This window comes from Echiichthys vipera (assembly GCF_963691815.1).
Source record: "Echiichthys vipera genome assembly, chromosome: 3".
Taxonomy (NCBI): domain Eukaryota; kingdom Metazoa; phylum Chordata; class Actinopteri; order Perciformes; family Trachinidae; genus Echiichthys; species Echiichthys vipera.
This window is the reverse complement of record NC_139828.1, coordinates 10,889,205-10,912,429: the sequence shown is the minus strand read 5'-3', so window position 1 is coordinate 10,912,429 and position 23,225 is coordinate 10,889,205. Positions and strand designations below refer to the sequence as shown.

Here is a 23,225-nt window from a genome sequence, read left to right as displayed (position 1 = left end):
TGTGTTTAGAAACATGTTCTTTCTTTTTTAAATGCCTCTAATTAGCCTTGGTGAAAGATAATCACCAGCCAAATCTGCCTGCATCTGTGTGACAATCACCCTGCAGCCATCCGCCATGTGGAACACTGAACCTCCAGAGAGAACAAGATGAAAAAGGCATTGTACCCAGTGTTCATTACGTAGTGGTGGGCATCCAATGAAACGTCAAAGCTGCCTGCCCTGCAAAATACTAATTAAAAAAGGACAAGAAGCCCACTCCAATCTTTTGTCAAGATCCAGATATTAAATATCATTTAGCTTCAGACTGGAGATAAGAGGTCTTTTCTCCTGACAGTATGTAATTTTGGTCAAGATTAAGGATAATGCGATTTTATCGTCGTTTCATTGCTTTCTTCTGTTTTTCCCTGAATGCTGTTATACAGCATGTGTCCACCTCATTAGAAGATGTTCAGATTTCCTGATAATCATTATTGGCCTCTCATCTTATTATTTTCTCTTTGCCCTGTTTGTATTCTCTGCATGGGGCTGCATCTGCTCAGTTCCTGCACAATTATGTGATTCTCTCGAAAAATAGGTGTGGCTTTCTGCATAATTCAGGACACGCAATGTTTCGAGGACATGTCATGCCTTTATTATTTTTTTTCCTAGGCGTATCACATCACCAGCTCCCCTTGTTGTATATACAGTATATATCAACCCCAGATGTCATTTAACCCTTTACTTATCTCTCCTGCTGAATTTTCATTGTACTGGTTTGTGCAGAGCAAAGTATAGAGCCATAAATTATGGCTTTCTTGAGAAGATTGACACCACTCGCATGTCTATGCAGTAAATAAATGTGCTTACTCCGGCTGCAGCTAGTTAGCTTAGCACAAAGACTCTAAACAGGAGAAAACAGCTGGCCTACCTCTGATCAATCAATCTGCACCTCTGAAGTTCACAAGTTAACACGTCATATAACAACCTCACAAGGGTAACAACACCCTGGGAAGTTACTGAAAATAGACAGGCACACAACCCCCCGTAAAACCACAATGTGGCATTTTTACAATTTGTTTTTTTTATAATTTACACAACTTGATATAACTTGTTAATTAGTGAGCTTTAGAGTTGCTGGTTCATGAATTTTGTTAACTCTGGACAGAGCCAGACAAGCTCTTTCACCTTATTTCCAGTGCCAAGATAAGCTAACCGGCTGTAGATTCATATTTAACCCTAAAGACATGAAAGTGAGTGAGCCGTCTCATCTAACTCTTAGCAAGAAAGCTAATAAGCATATTTCAACTACTCCTTTAACAGTTCAAAATATATACGTCCCTTTCCTTTTAGTTAGCTTTAACGTCTTACTTATCTGGGTTGAATCCTTCCAATTCCTCCAGGAAGATGTTGCTGTTGGTGACGGTGTTGTCCTGGTTGGGCATGATGAGGAACTTGAGGATGGTCCCTCTGCTCGACCCGAGGAACAGGACGGTCCGGTTTCTATAAGGCCCGGCTTCTGTATCCACCACAATCTTATTCAGCTGGTACCTGGAAAATCAGAGCACTGCATTAATGCCACAGAGTTGTGTGAGTTGTGTGACTCATTTTGGGACTTTTCTTACATAAAAGATAAAAGCATGATCAAGTAGCTCCTAGAGGCAAATTTATGATTTAAATGCATTACAACTGATGGGTTTAGGTGTAAAATACAGACTCTTGTGAATTTAAATCATAATATGGCACTTTCTCTTGATTCACTGTAAAATGAAATGAATTCCACAGAGAAGAAGCTGCTCATCAAATTTGCATAATAAACTAATTATGGCAGACGTGCAGTCATTAATAATATCAGTCGAGTAAATGGGCCTGGCTTGGAACAATAGTGAAGTGTTGCTGAATTACACACAGTCCTGTGTGTATGAATCAATAGACGGGAATAAAAGCCATGTTGTGCCTGCTGTTTAATATTCCACATACATCAGTACCCACAATCCCCTGGTGGCTGGTCGGCAGCGGGACTACATATGGTAGATAGTCAAGAGACAGAGAGATAGAGAGAGGCATGCATACATTTATGTGAGACTTTATGTGCTACAGCTGCTTCACCCAACCAGTTTAACTTCCACAGCCCAAACAGACAGACCACGTGTGTGTTTACATACATACAGCGTCGTGTGTTTGCAACCCTGTCTGCTACATTGTAAAACATCATAAAGTGGTTAAGGATGATCAAGTAAGTTAATGTTAGTTTTATTAACTTTAAGTCAACTTTAAATTTCTTGTTTTGATTATTGATTAACAAATACATTGACTTAAAGCCTTGTGACTTGAAATAATGAGTTTATTGGATGTACAGCTGAGTGTTCACTAAGCTCACTAAATTAATTAGGGGCAGTTTACCATTAAGATAATCCACAGAGAGATTTCTGTCGCTCTACATACGTCATCGGTATAATTGAGAAAATTGTCTACGAGCTAGGTACAACACATTTGAAAGACATTCGTACCGCCCAACAAACGGCTCTGGGCAATCGTAAACCACACCTCAAGTCTGAGAAAATAAATGAGAGGTTCCCAGACCAAATCTTCTTGAGGTGTGGTTGCGTTAGCAAGGTTATCAACAAACCGCATCGCAGAGCAAAAGGAAGTGTGATTGTACTTCAATATTTAACGAAAACGACAATCCTTCCCTTACCTTTAGCAACCTAAAAATAACCATGAAACCCCTTTTATACTTTATTGGAATATTGTATTACAGGGAAAATAAATGACTGACATTGTTTTGCAAATATGCTCTGTATCCGCATTGTGCAACTTGTCAGATACTGAAAATGTCCCTATCTGAATTAAATTAAATTAAATTCAATTCAATTCAATTTTATTTATAGTGTCAAATCATAACAAAAGTTATCTCAGGACACTTTACAGAGTAGGTAAAGACCACACTCTATGACTTATTTATGATTTACATAGACCCAACAATTCCTCTGTAGAGTACGGTGGCAACGAAAACCTTCCCTCTCCTAGTTACATAATCAATGGGAGACAGGGTTGGTGCTCATCTGAGTTCAGTCTCACCTGACCATGGTTCTGACAATCCAGGGTCTTTGTCCGAGTGATGGGACAGCTTCATCCATCAGAGGATGAGTCTTGACAAAGTTGAGCATCTCATCAGGGAACGAGTTTGAGGAATTAAACCTGGAACCTTGGACAGCACAGCCACCGGGTCTGGGGACAACAAGTTTTTGCACATGTTGAGCAGACAGAACAGAGGCAAAGCAGCATCCTCTTTTATGTCTACTTACTTCCTTAGTAAAGTTCTAGTTATATAATTAAGCAGACTAGACTGTCTGAGTGTCTCACATTCAGACACATAGCACTTTTTGAACAAGAGACTGATTTTAATTCAGTCAAAAGAAACTCATCTGAAGTATTTGGTAGGTGATGGGATGATTGCATGAGGTCAAGACATACCTTTAGATGTAAACCTCACCTCCATGTGACTTTTTGTTTACTTTTGTATCATGTGCAGAATCTTCCTGCATTCTCCATTACATGTGTGTATAATCGACTTGTTTCACCTTGTAACTAAAACATTTAAAAAAATACCCCTGAGCAGCATGGAGTGGTGAAACAGTAAATGTAATGTTGTCTGCAGGGCGTGTATTTTCTTTTGTTATGTAATCAAACTTGCGCCTTGAAAAAATAAATTTATAGAACAGTATTGTGAATTGAATAGAGTTTGTTTATGATATAGTATTTCTCTGAAAACAGCATGAACACAGGTGCATAAATTGATTTCAGCCATCTGCACCTTGGCTTCGGGATGACTTCATCTGGAACAGGCGTCCAAATAGACTCGGGTGATTTCTGCTCCTTGAACCTCCCTTCAAACACCCCAGCCAGCTGCTCCATGTCGAAGGCACACACCGCTGAACCCGGGATACTAAAGAGACAGAGACAGAGAGGTTAGACAGAGGCAGATTGAGACCATCAATTGATGAAACACAGACAAAATGACTGTCAGTCCCGTGTCTCTACTTCTGACAGGGGTGCTTAAAGAATAAGTGTCGCAATGAGAAAAGACAAGGTAGATGATACCTAGAAGGAAAAATAGACTGTGAAACGTGAAAAAACAAGAGTTAAAATTGTGAGTGTGAGAAAGGGACAGGCTTCCAGCCAAGATGACAAATTGGATTTGGGCTGTTCATATTTTGACATTCAAAACTTGAACACAAAGGAAATTGTTAGTGAGACGGAAAGAAAGACTGGATAAGATAGACGCTGTCGACTCCGTGGGCGAAGAATAGATACGCAGCAGATGCAATAGTTAGATTAGACACATGAAAAGATCTTGGCTGGAATTCCTGGAATATAAAACGAAATAGGATATGAGTCACTGAATATCTCTATGTGTGTGTGTGTGTGTGTGTGTGTGTGTGTGTGTGTGTGTGTTGTGTGGGGGGGTTGTCCATAGACCTAACAACACATCCCAGTAATAAGCCCAGTCCACCTCAGAGGCTGCTTAACTACTCATGAACTCTGCAACGGGGGAACAGCACATCTGCTCCAAGAAGTTTTCATGGCCCACACACACAGAAAACCAACAAATAGAGACACGTTCACACAAAGTTACAGTCCTCTATCTCCTCACTGAGACCAATGTAACATTTCTGTGTTTTGGCTAGAGAAAGCACTACAGAGACAGATAAATAAAGAGAGCAGTGTCAGGATGAGATAAGGAATGAGTCCAACATCCAATGCTTCATGCTCTGAGACTAAACTCTCTGCTCTGAATGTGTCCTTTTCATGACTAACAGTGTGCGTGGTGTGAGAGCTAGTGACTAAGAGCTAATACCTTAGCGATACACTCACATTAAAAAAACCTGGGAGACTAAGTCATCTGCAACCTGCTGCTACAAAAATCCCACACGTGCCCCGTCTGTTTCTGGCCCACTTTCTCTCTTTCATTCTTAAAAACAAATGTCCAACTGGTGATTTGGGGGTCTCCACAGCCTGCCCTCACAATTCTGAGCTGCGTTACTGTTGAGTACTCCTTTGAAAGCCACAGAAGGGTTTGTTTGGGAAGGCAGTGCCCAAAGGCTTGATTTTGGTTGCAGCAGGGAACTGTACTCCGCTAATGTGCCATTTGATCAGGTCACGCCGTCTCCCTCAGTACTTATCATTCATAGGCAGGGATGTGACTCAACCCTGGCCAGCGTGGGGGAGCTGCAGGCATATCAGTGGACGATACGGTGTCTCTCAGGACCGCCGGCACCAGATGTTATGTGTGACTTGTTTGCCAGCTCAGCACCGGTGCCAGCTTGGCTTCCTTTCTCTACCTTATCCCACCCTTCCACCCCTCCACCCCCCAACACCTCTGCCTTTCTCTCTCGCTGCAGGTCAGTGGGTATAGCGTTAGCAGCAGTAAGCCAAAAGGCCTTGGATTGTTTTTTTCTCCATATTACAATTACAATATACAATTTGCACTCTGTAGTATCTCATGCTTTCGTTATCCAGTCCATATGTGTTTTTTTCCTGGTTAAATAAAGGATATTGATTGATTGTTTTCTTGTACGAAAAAATTATTTAAATCATTTTCTCAGTCACCTTAGATACTTGAGACTACTTTTTCTCTCTGTCCATCGGCATTTGTCCGTCCTTCACTCTTTCACCTTGCCTGGGGTTGAGTGGCAGGCTGTCCAGGCTAGATGCATAGGGTGTCCAATTGAGAGGACTGCTGCAGAGTCTAAAGTACTTCCTCACTGTTTAACAAGCTCTCTGACAGCTTGGAATAACACAGTCCTCGAGGACACATGATGCCTCGCAGACAAGGAAGAGGAGAAGAAGGTGGGAGTCAGAGGAAGTCTCAATGTCAGTCCTTTAATTAGGGGTTTAACTGCTACATCGCCATGAAGCAATAAACTATGCAATGGCTGTGTGCAGTAAACAAATTACCTTTAGTGCAATCAATCCAAAATGTTTTTCTTTGTTCAGTAGAACAAGGTTTCACTGGGGTTTAAAGGGAATAGTTTGACATTTTGGTACATATGCTTATTTGTTTTGCTGGTGCTGGTTCACTGTTGGTTCAACTTGGGAACCTTCTCAGAACCCGTTAGAGAGCCCCCAGAGAGAGCCACGTCATTAAGTCACTGTATACGTCGGAGGTTTCTTCAGAAATGCTAACGCCCAGTTCAAGCGCAACAATGGTGGACTACAACACATTTAACTGCTTGTCTTTAATACAATGGAGGATTTCGTTTGAGAAGAAAGGTAATTATCTAACATGTTTAATTACTATCAACACTGAATGTAAGATGTCAATGTTAGCCTTTGTTAGAAGCTAACGTTAGCGCTAGCTAGCCGTACCTAGCAGAGACTACCTGCAATTGATCACATTGCAATTCAAATTAATGATCCATTCATGTCTTTGCAGGTGACGTCAAAATCAGATGACTGCAGCTGGAGCTGTGTTCAATGAAAACTGCCATAACACCACAGACATGTACATGTTTATGTTTACTTGCCGAGTTGTTAATAGTTTCCTTTTCTGAAAGGAACTGTGTATATATAATTATTGTTCATAACTGTGAATAAACATTTTTAAAAACTTAACTTAAACTGTGTTTCTCTGTTGATTAAGCATACTCAAGAAGACATGTCTCTTTAGAAAACTTGTTAATTTTGACAAAAAAACAACAATAAAGACACAACAAATTCTATAATCACAACATTTGTTTGAGCATGCAAGAAGTGGTGCCGGTCTGGAACCACTTTTCCTGGCTGAGAGCCGGTTCTTTGGCTGTCGAAACAGGAAGAACCGGTTAAGGATTGGGCACCGGCTCTGAACCGGCCCTCAAAATGTCTTGGTCGAAAAGGAGTTACAAAGGGGTTACGGAGGAAAACAGCTAGTCTGGCTCTATTCAAATGTAAATAAATCTGCCCACCTGCCCCTGTATAGCACATCATTATCAAATCAATTACCTAAACATTATATTCATGTTGAAAATCGTACCAAAAATGAAGTGTAAAAACAACAATCACAGTATTTACACAACACACAGAGAGCCAATCTCATGACGTAACTTAAGGTATTTCTGACCAATCATACGGTAGTCCTTTAGAACAGACCAATATACAGTTTTCACAAAATATAGCACATACTTGTATATGTAAACTACAATCAAAACCCTATCATGAAAAGTTTCATATTAAACCCTTTTTTAAACTTGGGCCTTAATTATAAGTCTCTTTTCTTTACACTTCCTGAACTTCTACCCTTTATCTTCTTCTTTATATTATGCAGTTGTACTTTTCTTTCATTTATTATACCACAAACCTCTCACCTGATCTTTTTTTGTATTGAAGCAACCTCATTTCTCATACTTTTTCTCGACCTTTCCACATCAATTCCCTGTGGGTATTCTCTTATCTCCATATCTTGACTATCCAGGCTCATGTGGTCGAGTGAACACCTCTGTAACAACTCTGTACTGTCCCTGTGTCATGGCTCTGCTGTCAGCTACATTTCTCAAGCTCTAGCTTGATACCTAACTATGTATCGCCCTGCCTTCACTACTTGGTTAGGCCCGAGGGGACACACTTGCACATCTGTGCATCATCCCTTGTGTCACAGCAAACCTGTTCTCCTCCTGCTCCTTGTCCTCCCCCTTACCACTTATCTGCCATGTTTTCCCAGAGGGACATCCTGCTGTCTGACCCCGTTGCATGGGATTCTTTACAACCAAAACCAAACATGGCCTCCCACTCTCAGGATGCACTAGATTACTTTACTTTGCATGGGATGTTTTTTCTTGCATTCCTACGAGGCTCCATTAAACCTAAAGAGCCCATGTCAGTCTGCTCCAGCAACAATATACATTTTCAGCTACTGAAAAATACTAGAAAAAAACTAAACAAAAAATAATGACATTTTTTTGTTTTTCAGTACCAGCCCGATGCACCATGATGATGGTAGGCCTTATGACATCCTGTTGTTGTTATTTCAACAAATACCCACTTATTTGAGCTGCCAAATACAGCAGAAAGTATTTTCTTATCTTCTTCTCCCCAACGGTCCCATATTTTTATTCTCCCTCTTTCATGTTTCCTGTTGCTCCTTATGCCTCCTTGACCTCTTGAGCATCAGGAGTTTGAGTGCTGGAGGTGCTCAGTGGGAAATCCACACACTTCTTTCATCCCTCTTTGAGAGGAAGGGCCTGGGGCTTCAGAGGTGGATGCACAAAGGAACCGACAACTGGTGGCCATATTGTACTCTGGAAGTAGAGACTGAAGGATCCCCCAAATGCACCTTCATAATATTTGGAGGGAGCTGGCATGTGGCTGTAAAATTATACCTGGAGTATGTGGGCACAGGAGGAGATGAGTAACTTCAGAGTGTCCAGGGGGAGACTCCAGGAGGGCCCAGTAAAACCTTGACTTTATCCGGTTATTCCAATACTAGAGTCACATTTATGCAGCTCAGGGCCAAATGGCAGGGGCGAATAGCTAGTCCTCCATTCTCAGGTCTTGCTCCATGCTGTTTTCACTGTACGCTGCCAGCCGCAATTTGTCTGGCAAGTACTTAGCCAGTGTAGCGCAGTGGGCCACATGGGGCCAGTGGGAGTTTTGCAGCTCAACTCACACATTCGATCTTTTTGTGTTCCTTTTCCTCAATCACGTGTCACCTTATCCATCCATCTAAACCTCCTTTTCACTGTCTCTTGGCTGGCAGTTATTTAAAATAAAAGCCAGTGGCAGTTTACCCAAGCAAGGGTGTGTGTGTATTCAGCTGGTCCTCCTTGGTGGCATGCTGCAAATACTGTTATCTGGGAACCATTGTAAGTATGTTTGTGCATGTGTTTTTGGGTATGAGAGTGGCAGAGAGAGAGAGAGTGTGTGTGTGTGTGTGTGTGTGTGTGTGTGTGTGTGTGTGTGTGTGTGTGTGTGTGTGTGTGTGTGTGTGTGTGTGTGTGTGTGTGTGTGTGTGTGTGTGTGTATGTGTGTATGTGTGTGAACAATCCATCTGTCTCTGCAGGCAGTGGCCCCCTCCCGCAGCGTAGTCCTTCCAAACACGCAGATAAGATGCATCTGATGAAACAGTTTTAGATCTCAGGGAGACTGAGGGATGCACGTGTTGTCCATTATTGAATTCCTCGTCCTTGAGCTTTTCATCCATCTTTCCCCGTCATGTTCACCATTTCCCTCTTTATACTGCTCTCTGTCTTCTCTCCTTTCACATTTATTCCCTCGGTGTCTCTCGTTTTTTCTTCCCCTCTTCCTCTCCGATCTCTTACTAAGAGCCCACTGCTTTGAGACACTGTCCTTCAACTGGTAGAGCTATTTTCTTATATCCTAAAAACTAGGATGACCACCAGTTAGGTTGCAGTTTACACCCAAACTGTCCAGACTTATATATTATATATAGTGAAGACTCTTAAGGAATTAAATAAAAGGTATAAAGTGCAAATTTTTGGTGAAACTTCTCACACATCTGCAAGAGAAGATCTAAACAATTGGCCAAATGTCTCTCTCTGTTCCTAAGTTATGGTGTTGAAGAACGGACAGAAACATCATGTCACGGTGAAGTTGACCTTTTGGATTTCAAATGTCCATTTCATAAATTTATTCTATTACACATTTGTGTGAAATGTTGTCATAACTAGCGTAGGCATTTTTGAGTTATGGAGTGGCACGGTAGGGGGTGGGTTAGGGTGTCTTCGTGGGATTTCTCCGGGTTCTCCGACTTACTCCCACGATCCAAAGACGTGCACGTGTTAAGTTTAATTGATGACTCTAAATTGCCCGTAGGTGTGAATGGTTGTCCGTCTGTGCTTGACTCTACTGTATGTGCCCTGCGATAGACTGGCGTCCTGTCCAGGGTGTACCCTGCCTCTCGTCCAATGGATGGAATTCTTGAGTTATGGACAAAAACATGTTCTGTGAGGTCAGTGACGTTGACCTTTGACCTCCGAAATCAAATCAGTTCATCCCTGAGTCCAATTGGACGTTTGCGCCAAATTGGAAGATATCGCGTTCACAAGAATGGGACAGACAATCATGAAGCCTCCGGCCACAGCCGTCAGCAGGCATGCAAACAGAGATGGTATTATACTGAGACCAGTGGCAGGTGGTAGCTATTCTGCTGGTGAGACACTGTATTGATTCCAGACAAATAGCAGAAAAGTATTTCTATATGTCTACTTCATTGTCTTGTACTACCACACAGTAAGTGGCATCAGGGACATTCAGAGCCACAGAGATACTAAATACTTTTTTATTATTTGAGACACATTAAAAAATGCTGTAGCAATACCTTATTTTAAAGTGTGCAGTGGATTTGAATCCCTGTGCAAATTGGGAGATGTATGGAGGATGTTCCCACAAACATGGACACTACAATGTTCCTCTTAAGTAATTTAATCTCCCATTAAGTATAAGGATCACGTTTTTCTTGCTAATGATAAAAAAAATAGCTAAAAACAAAGCATTTCAATAAAGCACCTTAACTAGATTATGCTAACTGTATTGGGTAAAACAGTAATCAAGATTTGTTTATCTGTACCTGCAGCAAGAGGTACTATCTCATCCCACTGGCAGAAAATGTAAGACTCAACACTAGATTCACTTCAGAACATAAGTGCCTCTCTAATGTAAATTTTTTTTGTATATTTCCGGCATCAAAAGTATCCAACGTATACTGCATGAGTAGCTCACACAAATCATTTCATCACACTCCTTCCTCCCTTCTCTCTGGTGTGCTGTTTGTGTTGTCTTTGTTTCTGCAAATACCTGCAGTCTGCAATAATCCCCCCTTTCACCAAGCAGCATCTCTCATCTCTTCTCACCTTTTTTCAATTTAATCTCGTCTTTCAACAAATCACCCTTTTGTCCTCAATGAAAGCAGTCCATGTGCCTTAAATTACTGTGTACCCCAGACTCTTGACCTTTGTGCCTCCACACAGCCTCTTTCATTTCTCCGGAGCTTTGCTTAGCTTGTAGGAAGCCTTGCTCTTTCCGACTTCATAGGCGAAGGAAGAAACTATGGTGGTCCACTAAATGTTCAAGGTGAACCGGAGGAGTGCTGCCTCGCACTGGGTGACTATCTCTGTCTCCACTGGTAGATGTGTTTCTAGGTCTGTGTATTATTTTTTTTTAAAACACCGAGGACATGGATTTAAATCGTTCTGCTTCAGCTCTCAGAGTCAAACACACACACACACACACGCACACGCACACACGCACGCACGCACGCACGCACGCGCACACACACACACACACACACACACACACACACACACACACACACACACACACACACACACACACACACACACACACACACACACACACACACACACACACACACACACACACACACACACAAATAAAGCTTGTCTGCAGACAGGTTAATTATTGATCTGGAGCAGTGAAAGCCATGTAGTATTAAGTAATAGTAATTTGGGGAGAAGCAATTTAGAAAAAGAGCAATTACAATTTTAATACACAATATCCTGATATGGGAAGCCAGTGGAGAACCTGAAACTGTTAAAAGTAATGGATAAATGGTGAAATATACTGTAAACATACTCACTTTATGGACTGTTTATTACGGTTCAAATAGTGCTTCAATAAGACAATGAACTAAGAGTTCAAAGAGCTGAAGGTAATGCATAACTGGTTTAAATAGTTAGCTAAAATGAATGGAAAAAACTGTTCAAATAGTATCACAGATATTGGATAAATGGGAAAAGCAGTAACAAACTACAGCTAACATAATAGAAGCATGGAAAACTAGAGCTAAAAGTAACATATTATTACTTCATGAGTTGATAAACAATTGAAATACTTATCTAAACGTAATAGATAAATGAATAAACTAGTTAGCCTAAATAGTTAGCCAGAAATAATGAATAAATGGTTAGGTAGTTAGTTTAAAGGAATGAGTTGCAGCTCAAAATAGCTACAGTAATGGAAACACAGTGAACTATACTGTAGCTAAAAGTAATTAACAGTTAGCGTAATATATCTACACCTTAGTTAGTTGGCTGAATGTAATGGATATGTTGAAATAGTTTGCTAAAATATATAAATGGTTATAATAGTTAGTAGTAAAAGTAATGGAAAAGTGGTAACTACCAGATGAACTGTTCAGATAGCTAAAAATAAATTAACTGATCAGTGGTTAAGATAGAGCCAAAGGTAAGTAAGTCTGGAGGTACAACGGACAAAAAGGTGGGGAAGAACTTAGTGTCTGTCCTTGTGTGCACATTTTTGAGAGAGAGAGAGGTATATTTGTGCGTTTTGTTTCTCTTCTTGTTTACAGGTATATGTTAGTATGTGTGCGTCGTACCTGTTTGCCGGTGTGGAGAACACCCCGAGGATAATGTCCCTGCCGTGCATCCTGATGATGGGGCTGGTGGAGTGGAGCAGGTTAAAGTAGAAGTGGGAATCACCGGGGACGGAGCAGTTCAGACGGGCCTTCAAGAACGATGTCCACTGCTTCTCCAGGACGCGCTGAGACCCACCCAGGTCACGTTTGCACACCCGCCCCACGCGTGACACCACCACCTGAGAGTAGTCAGGCACAGAGAAGCAGATGTGGGAATGGAAAATGTGCAAAAAATCCTATGTCTTTAAGCACGGCTCACATATAACTCTGATGATAAGCTGGGGAGTCAGCTCTGGGTTTCATCTTCAAAAAGGCATATTTAAAAGCTCTGTTCATCTTCAGGGTGATCTCTACAGAGTCATTTGCATGATATTTGCAATGCAGAAACCCTGTTTTGACAGATCATTGTTTTATAATAGTAAATCTGATATCAATTATTCATAAAAATGTCAGCACATCTCAAAATTGCTTCTTTGAACACCTGCAACCATGCAACGGTGATGCTGTTTAAAGTATCCATTTACTCCTTGTAAACATGTCAAAGCCACGAACCTTGTGCAAGCACTCACCAAATGTGAATTGCTAATTTATTAGAGAAGATCCTGATGCTGATATTTTTTAAGATTTATCCCCGGCTCTGGCAAGGGCAGAGCAGCTATAAAAAAAAAGGCTCCCCTCGGGTTAATACAGACATGAATTGTTTACTCTGACCGTGATTTGTTGGATTAGATATGCAGACAAACAAATATTAGGATGAAAGGTCAGTGAAGCTGTGGGAAAATAGTTGATATTGACATTCAAATAATAGCAGCAGGTAGCTAGTAGAGTGGCATCTTCTTTCATGGTGTTGCATTTTAAACAAGCATTCACATATTCCTCTACAGCCCTTTCAAAAGATGCTCTGAATGGACCACCAGACCCTCTGCGTGAATACTGTGAGTTCAGAGGGAGATGTTTTCATCAGAATGACTTCTATACAGTACCTTCTCCAGGTAATTGAACTCCATGGCTATCTCTCTAAAGAAGAAGTAGATGTGAGGTCCCCACTCCACAGCGCTGACAAAATACGGTTCTATATTGCAAGAGAGAGAGAAAAAGTCAGAGAGACTGAAGGGGAAAAGGTTCTGTGAAATATAGATGGACTGTGAGAAAGCATTCTGCAAACAGAGTCTCCATTTTTGAATGCATTATTCACTCCCCCAACACCGAGGTATCATGAGGGCAGTGTGTAAGAGGCACAGGCCATGCTTAATTCCATTACATGGTGAAAGGGGATTTCACACCAAACAATAAGCGCATTATGACTCCCTGGTGTTTCTGAGAACTTGGTTTCACGCTATGCATTTTGGCGCTATTACACCCGGGACCGTTTACAACCTGTGTTTGAAATCGTATTTTGTTTTTACTGTCCCATTCTCGTCGTTAGGTTGAACCGTGATGTGGATTTTCCGTGAAGGAGAAGTATGTTTGACAGCTTGGGGTTTTCAGGCTGCTGACTCAGCCCTCAGCTACTGACACACGTATCGATCCTGCATGCTAAGTGATGTGGACACACACTCGAAAACACCAGACTCTGATGCACACACGTCTGTAGGTACCTCTGAACCACTTTGAGTCGTGCTTGACGGTGCGCAGAGCGGGACTGTCCCCAAGGCTACGGTAGATGACTGCATCAATGGCCAGGAAGTCTGTCACTGTGGCTGTAAACAGATTCCCCTCTGAAACACACACACACACACACACACACACACACACACACACACTAGTGAGTGATTTGGACAGCCTGCCAAAGCAACATTCCAGCATCATAACCACGAAAAATAAAGCTGGAGTGTATATTTTTGAAATCCTAAACATGACATGACTGACCAGTCAACAATATAATCACAGGCACATAATTACAATTTTCAGCACCCCCACGCAAAAAAACAACATTTTCACTCTCAGCCAATATCAGATAATTATATAATGGCTAAACAGTAATGGCTCCCCACAGTTTTAGCCAGAGAACACTGTTTATTATAGTGGAGTGTTTGAATCAGTTTAAGTAAACTAAACAGATAAATACAAATGAAAAATGAATGAAAATCACAATTGCTCCGTTTTGTTGAACTTGCAGCCCTGCTGCATATGAGGAACATATGATATATGATATTGAAATTCCAATATGATTCATGATAATGGAGGGACTGATCATTTTGCATTATTTCATTGTCATTGAAGAATATATTAAAATGATCATGTTGTGACTTTTGCGAGGATCAGTACCAAACAAAGACTTTCTCCTAAGTCTGTGGAATACGACCTGCAGGCCAGGACGTCCCTGCAGCACCACAATAATATATTCAGAATGATTCATATGCTGTGATTTGGATACTGCACTCGTCCATATTGTGATTTCGATAAAATTGCGATTAATTGTGCAGCACATTCAATGGTATTAATCACCGTTTGCGCCAGATAGGTGAGGAAGTAAAGACTGAAACAAAAGGTGCTTCTTACCTGCAAAACGAGCTACATTGGCGTGCTTGGGGTCATAGGGGCATCTCGCCATACCACTAACTGTATCTCCTACCATCTCGAGAGTGTCTCCCTGTTAACACCACACACGCACACGCACAGGCCCACGCACGCGCACGCACACACACACACACACACACACACACACACACACACACACACACACACACACACACACACACACACACACACACACACACACACACACACACACACAACACACACACACACACACACACACACACACACACACACACACACACACACACACACACGCATCAATCAGTAAACTCCAAACAATATGAATGCATCTACAGCAGCATTATGAAAACAAGCCACAAAGAGAATGACAATTAGGGAGTGTTACCGTAAGTGCAAACTAATGATTCGCTGGTGCCAATTAGGCACAGCGGCAACAACAAGCGAGTCACAATCTCATGCATAAATAACACACACACACATACAGACACACAGGGGTCCATACACCCACATAAAGTCACGCTGATAATTTATACACACACTAAAATCTCTCTTCTGCATCTCTCTCTTTGAATTGCACACACAAACATTCACAAACACGCACACACACACACACACACACACTTAAAAGTGAGCCAAAAGCAAACAATTTCAACAGCACAATCTAATTCTCATCTACAGCTGAAAAGAAAATAATTTAGAGGTGTCATTTCATTAAAAACCAGCTATAAATAAAACAGTAGCTAGCATCGCTAACTAGTCCCCAGAGAAACAGACAGCCTATCATGGAGAGACAGGTGTGTTATACACTGTTGTAGAATGTCATTAGTGGCTGACAGATAATGGGCCAGGTACGTCTCAGTGCTGCACTGTTGCACTATGTTTGAAATGTGAGAGAGTAAAAATAACACTTATCTTTGATAGTGGAAGGATTTTATTCTACCCCTCTCACTTTCTCTTTCCAAACTCAACTGCCTTCATCGCTCATTTAACATTCCTGCAGAATGATGTGAAATCAACCGAGTCGATGATTAATATTTATGTGTAGTTTTTCATCCACAACTTTGAAATTGTTACTATAATTGAGCAAGATGGGGCTTGGTCGGGATGCAGAGCACATTCGGCTGCATGGCGGAGGATTCAGGTGAGCCCCAGCCGAATGGATACAAAACTTCAGACTCTGACAAATTGGTCTTGGACGGAGTGGAGGTCACACTGTGGATAATTCTTTGAATAAGGTTTTTCAACGCTTATACCTGAAGCTTGAAACCTGTGGTCTCTTAAGTTCTGCCTCCAACTGGGGAATTGCTTTGCTCTCTTAACCACGAGCAAAAGAACTGAAACAAGGCAAACAAGTCACGTCTCTCCACTCTTACTCTCTGAACAGCCTCCTCTTCCTCTTCTCCCTTCTTTGTGGTCTCCTTGATTTTCCGTCTCTGAGTCTTTATGATAACAAGCTCGGCAGAACGCAAAGTTTAACCACCGAGAAATAACAACTGTTGTATCTCGAACAAACAACTCTAATCAAGCTATACATTTTCACCTGAACAGGCGCATCGATGTTTTGGAGGTGAGGCCTCTGTATAAGAAGACTAGATAAGGCATTTATCAAAGACAATCAATATGAAGTTATCTTACGGTATAGTTGGCACATAGCGGGTTGAAGGCGTTGGTCCCACACACAAACAGGCCTCCCTGTCTGCTGAGCAGCACCTTCATGAAATTACGGCATTCATCCTGCAGGAAAGGGAAAAAATAAAGAAAGGGAGAGATTTAAATGCAGGAGGGGTAAGAGTGAGGAGTGTAGAAAGGCAAAATGATGGAGTTAATAGAGGAAAAACTGAGTTTATTTTTCAGAGACTGATTATCCAAATCGCTCTGTGAAATGAAGCTTTTCAGTTGCCTGATGTGGGAATTATCACACCATTAACACTGTCAATCAAAGTGATACAGTCTGAACGTAGAGACTTTTACTGTCTACTCTCGTCACTCACACACACACACACACACACACACACACACACACACACACACACACACACACACACACACACACACACACACACACACACACACACACACACACACACACACACACACACACACACACACACACACACACACACACACACACACACACACACACACACACACAGTTGATTGACATACGGTAATCCAAACCAGCCTCAGGATTTTAAAACAAGCAACAGATTTAAGTCTAATTTATCCACCATGATGCGTCAAACTACATCAAGACTGCTTGATGATTAAAACAACCCAAGTCACAGTTTGATTCTTCCCAGCTTATTCTTTGAAATGAGAAGTCGTGCAAGTACCACAACTTTATAGCCGCTGTAACCCAACAGTGCCAAAAAGTAATAAATGTTGGTGTAGTGTAACAGAGAAAAATGTCTTTGAAGTTAATCTGCTGCCTCTGCAAAAGTATAGTGTGTCAGTGTGTTTATAATAAGAATGACTTAACACGTGTATCCTCTGATGGACACTTTACATTGCTGTATGATAGCACTACTGTGGAAATGCAGCAGTGGTAACATTACTTTTAGCTAAACAGTTTCGACTTCAGTACCCGCTTGCTAACTAGTTTTCACGCCCTCATGCAATATGTATTTAAACACCTGATTGAGATATAAATGCAAAGTGAGAAAAATATATTGTAAAAAGAATAAAATAAAAAAAACTAAATGAAAAACAAATGAGTTGTAGGATGAAGTGGTAAAGGTATTCAGTATTTCACAAGAAGAAGAAAACAATTATGGAAAAGGTAGAAAAATATAAACACACACAGAAAGGTTTTTTTTTTAAAGGATTTTATCATTTGGTGATCTTGTGATTAATTTTAGCACTACTTGGGAGAAACTGGAGCTTTATCAAAGAAATGTCTTTACTTGCGGATCCAATTTTAACTGATAACCATGGTCATTATGTCTAAAACCTGATTAAGGAAAAAGCCATTACGGATTAACTTTTCCTAAGTCAACGTTCCTATCCTAACTTAAGATAGGAAAACTGTCTCACAAGAGCCTCCTAACTTTCATTCAGTCATCTTCAATTGCTTATCCCGGGGTCGGGGGGCTGGAGCCGATCCCCGCTGATATCGGGCGTGGCATCAGGCGGGGTACACCCTGGTCAGGACGCCAGTCTATCGCAGGGCACATAGAGACGAACAGAGACAGACAACCATTCACACCTACGGGCAATTTCAGAGTCATCAATTAACCTAACACGTGCATGTCTTTGGACCGTGGGAGGAAACCGGAGAACCCGGAGAAAACCCACGCAGACACAGGGAGAACATGCAAACTCCACACAGAAAGGCCCAGGTCGGGATGCGAACCTGTAACCTTCTTGCTGTGAGGCAACCAATAGACCACCGTGTAGCCTTGCCTCCTAACTTCCCCCCAAAAATAACTAACTTTGGAATAGCATTTTCACTTTTCCACCAGGTAGTGTTAGCTTGTGAAATCTGTATGGCTGCTCTTTTATTACTTTTACACAACGAAGTGTCAACAGGTGGAATTTATTCACTGAGAAGCTACCTAAATAAACGTGTTGCAGTCCTGAGCTCTCCCAGCTGTAATGCAACTGACAAATGCCTGTTGTTGTTTTTGCTCCATTTTTTTGGTACATTTCAGTATTTTTCAGTGAGAAAAACAATGGTTACAAAGTTGTTTAGCTTGGCGAGATGAGAAAAGTAGCTTTGGTTGCTAGGTAACAGACATAAAAGTGAAGTTAGATAAGAGAGGAGTCCTACATTTAGTGAGGATTTGCTTCTGTACCGACTTGGCAAAAAAAAAAATCCTGTTGAGACTCTTCCTATCTTAAAACTTAGGAAAGGAAGTTTCTGTAATACGGCCCCTGATCCCCAGGTTGGGAAGCCCTGTCTCAAGGGCTTTACAGCTACAAGTAACATGATAATGAACAAACAAAGGATCTATCAACAGTAAATCTGCATGTGCAGGAATTTACATGACCTTTGACTTTTAAATGCCAAAAAGTACTGACATCAGTTTGCTTTTGCAGGGGCCGAGTCCATCCCCTGTGCACGTGTGTGTGTGTGTGTGTGTGTGTGTGTGTGTGTGTGTGTGTGTGTGTGTGTGTCAAGTAAGCGGCAAGGCACAGTACAGTACTGTAGATCACTGTAGGACAGCAGCCGTTGACCCCCTCCTCACACTACTAGTGTCCCAGCCAGGATGGCACCAGCTCTGCCACACACACACACACACACACACACACACACACACACACACACACACACACACACACACACACACACACACACACACACACACAAACACACACACACACACACACACACACACACACACACACACACACACAGACACACCAGATGGGGTCTACTTCAAGACCACCACCCGAACTGATCTCATCGGTAAGAGAGAAAGGGCTGGAGCAGAAGCGGTGGTGATGATAGCAGGTATGTGAAATGACAGTCTGTATGTGTGTGAGTGCGTGTGGAAGAGATCAGAGGGAAAGCAGCGACATGAGAGACGAGTGAGTGTTATTCCAGATGCTCCGCCCGCCACCCTCCCACCCCTCCACCTTCCCACTTCACTCCCTGCTGGGTTCTCATTTTTCAACTGCAAAAAAACAGGAAAGGAAGAAGTGTGTTTAAATGTGTGAGTGTAAAAAGTGTGTGAGTATGTGTGTGTGTGCGTGCGTGTGTGTGTGTGTGTGCAAGTGCATGTGTGTGTTGAGGTGTACATTTCTAATGGCGCAGCACTGTGTGACAAATTGCGGAGTGATTGTGAACGTATATATGTGTATATGTGAGTCAGTCCCCCACATACAGCATGTTCATTTGTGCCTGGTGCATATATCTGTGTGTGTGTGTGTGTGTGTGTGTGTGTGTGTGTGTGTGTGTGTGTGTGTGTGTGTGTGTGTGTGTGTGTGTGTGTGTGTGTGTGTGTGTGTGTGTGTGTGTGTGTGTGAGACTGTTGTATCACAGCACAGATGCATGCTCATGTGTGAGAATCATTTGCATGCTGTTTGGTGGAGGGGTTGCAGTCTGTCAGCTTGGTCAGAGCTGTAATCACAAAGCCAGATGAAGCACTCTTGATAACAACCCGCTCCAACTGCCAGCTTCTAAGAGAGGGCAGTAAACACTTCGAAGAGCCGAAACACTGCAAAAATGTGAACATTTCGCAGTGCGTTTGCACAGAAAATGAAACATTTCATGATTACGAATAAAAATACGGGTTGGATCCTCCTCTAACATTCCAACTACTGTGTTTTGATTGCCATTTGCACTTTAGAGACATCAACAAAATGCATCTCCCGCTGCATACATGCTTTCCATTTACCCTTATTTATAAATTCCACCCATTGGCTGGGTATGGTTGTTTTGTTTTGTTTTAAATTCAGATGCAAATTCAATCTGCAGGATTAGGGTTTTACTATAGTTTCCACATTAAAAAAATAAACCAATTACAAAGGATCAAGTACTGAATCACTGAATTAAACAATTAGTTTCAAATCCAAATGTTGTATGTCCTGGTGCCTCCTGTCTCTCCCCTCTGCCTCCTCTATCTCTCTGCTCCCTCTCTCCCTGGGCAGAATCCAGACAAAAAGCCACCTGTGCTGGCTGGCAAGCCTTTCCAAGACCCAGACGACTGCAGCCCTCCTCCTCTATCCCCTCCTCCTCCTGCTCCTCTTACTCACAGCGGCAGAGCTGCCTGGGCTCTGAAAAATTAATCTGCAGCACAGATGAATTACACCGGAGCACACGCCGGAGTGCAAATATGGATGTAGTTGTGAATGGAAGGCGAGATATAAAGAAGGCTAAGAAAGAGTGTGAAAAGATAGGGGGAGGTGGTTCACAAGTGTGTACAGAATTTGTGTCTGTGAGCAAGTTTGCATATGTGAATCTGCTTCTAAATAAACTAGACGCTACGCAGGCAGCAGGTTTTTAGGTCTCTTGGCAGATGTATTTCTACTCTGCAGATGTTGACCGAGCAAGTGCATTCATCCCCTCTTGGACAGTCGGCACAGAGATTTTCCATGGACACACTGAAACATCCATAACCAAAAGCAAACATAAATGCAAGTGATCACAAATACAGTATGCAGTCAGAGGATCAGCAACAAGTTCAACACATCTGCTCCAAACAACCTGCAGCAGTCAGACACCATTAAAACTGAGGAAGTCCCACATTCTGCATCTGCTTTCTATCTATCGTCCGGAACTCAACCTTTAGTCTGAGACGATAAACAACCCTCTTTTCATGCAACCTTAGCCTGGGTTCAATGTTTGCTCTAATGATGAGGCTTTATCCGAAAGCCTAAACGAACTTGGTTTTCACCCCCAGCTATAATCAGCATTCCCCTGTTTGGTCTGATCAAAATACAAAACAGGTGCATACGTTGTAAAATCTCATGCTAATTTTCCTGCTTTAGGAGCCACCACAGCATGTTTCATACTCTCATAAAATATAATAAGTTATGATGACCTGCTTTGGTAATGGTCGTACAATAGCAGCCATCTAAGGCAGTACATCAGGGGCTCGTATTTAGCAAGCTGCTCCTCTAAATCTCCAAAGTTTCCATTACATGCCTGGCTGGTCCCCTGATGTTAGCGACCAGGGAGAAGAGAGCATTGCACTGCCAAGAGACACCATTGAGCCAGAACTCTCCCACACACTCTCACATACATACACTGTATATGCAACACACACTCACAAAGGTTTGGCGAGCCTTTTCTCCACTCATTAACAACAGGATTGTCATTCCCAGAAACCCCCTGACACACAATTTTGACTGATATCAGAGTTATTCCCATGACAGTAAGAGAGTGTGTGTATGTTTGTGCGTATGTGGGCGGAGGAAGAATTAACAGCGGTACCAAATTAGCAGCAATGTGCTGTTCTGAGGGCTGCGGTCTTACTCAGCATGTTAAAGCTAATCTGCCTCCCTCTGGAGCCCTTCTTCTCAGTTTGATGGTAATTCTGACTGAACACACCACAGGCCACAAACAAACATCAGACACCGGGAGGAGAGAGGGAGGGAAAGTGAGATAATAGAGATAGCAGGTCAAAAAGAGAGGATGACGGAGAGAAAGATTGAAAAAGAGGAAACAGAAATCCAGGGAGTTTTTCCAGGTCAGTCAGCCATGTGGCAGCCTCAGCAGTAGAGCCGACCTGCAGCAAGACCTACGGATCGTGGGGTCGGCTGAGCTCCACTCCCTTGTGGAAACGTTCACACACACCAGCCCCACCACCATTCAATCCTTGACCACAACACTTAACCTGAGTCACCCCTGGACAGCTCTCTGTCTGACAAACTGCTGAGAAAACGGTGGCAACTTGTCACATTGTGATTAATACATGTCATATGCTTGCCTGTAAAAAATGTCTTTTTGTAAATATATGGAGGGGAAAAAAAGTTCAGCACGCTGCTGTCCAATGCAAGAACTTTGTGACAAAGCCAGCTGATAGCCATCTTTGCTTTGTCGTGCAAGTGCACACGGGAAATACAGTTCACAGCTGTAGATAATAAAAATTGTGATAATATTTAACTGAGGATAAATCAAAATAGAAAACCATTGGGAAATCAATATCAAAGAAATAAGTATCAGAAGTACTTAAAGGGGAAAATACCGCACAAACATCTGGAAAGCAACATATGCCAAAATAAAAGGTCAAGTAATGGAAAACGTGGCTTCATCATTACATTGCAGCCACTTTGCATGATCAGGGTGTCAAACACAGATGCTTTGTCACGCACCCACTGTTTTTGATACCAATCCTCAGCGCTATCACTCAGAGCAAAGGCTCCAGAAGTAAGAGACAAACAAACATCGGACTTTCACACAAGAGACTGCACTTCATGTCCTGTCCTTGTCCTGCACTGCATTTATCATGTGTTCCCTACTAACTTAGTGGAGCATCACAATCTGACGCACAGTGTTAAGTTTATGATAAATGATGCCAAAGGGGCCTGAAAAGAGTCATTATGTAACAAGTCGGGATAAGAATGGGTTGTACATTGTTGCATTGTAAGTGTGCACAGCCTTCTTTTCTCCACATTTGACGTTTTTCACCTCATTGTGTTATGAGTTCTCAAAAGTACAAATCCTTTGGGAATATAAAAATGGTCTGTTGTGATGCAAAAGATAAAATAAAGGTAGTGTGGGGCAACCTCCATTAAAATAACTGCTTTGATGTACAGTAATAAATCAATTCAGTTAATGACACAGCACAACGTCTAGAATCTAAAGGCAGAGAAAGATGTTTTTGAGGTATAAAGCAGAGATTAAAAAAAAAAAGAACTACACGAAAAGACTCCTGACACAACCTGAGGGATTTTAAATGGATTAACT

At 41.9% G+C, this 23,225-nt stretch overlaps 1 protein-coding gene across 1 annotated transcript in view; it reads right to left on the bottom strand.

The window, feature by feature from the left end:
• Positions 1 to 23,225, bottom strand: part of sema6bb (sema domain, transmembrane domain (TM), and cytoplasmic domain, (semaphorin) 6Bb) — a 129,906-nt gene that overhangs the window by 32,268 nt on the left and 74,413 nt on the right. The window contains exons 6-13 of the mRNA XM_083939115.1: positions 16,508 to 16,606; positions 14,873 to 14,963; positions 13,969 to 14,088; positions 13,354 to 13,442; positions 12,332 to 12,549; positions 3,794 to 3,925; positions 3,058 to 3,207; positions 1,348 to 1,527 (exon numbers count right to left, since the gene is read on the bottom strand). Of these exons, the coding sequence (XP_083795241.1) occupies positions 1,348 to 1,527; positions 3,058 to 3,207; positions 3,794 to 3,925; positions 12,332 to 12,549; positions 13,354 to 13,442; positions 13,969 to 14,088; positions 14,873 to 14,963; positions 16,508 to 16,606 (1,079 nt within the window). The remainder of the gene's footprint in view (positions 1 to 1,347; positions 1,528 to 3,057; positions 3,208 to 3,793; positions 3,926 to 12,331; positions 12,550 to 13,353; positions 13,443 to 13,968; positions 14,089 to 14,872; positions 14,964 to 16,507; positions 16,607 to 23,225) is intronic.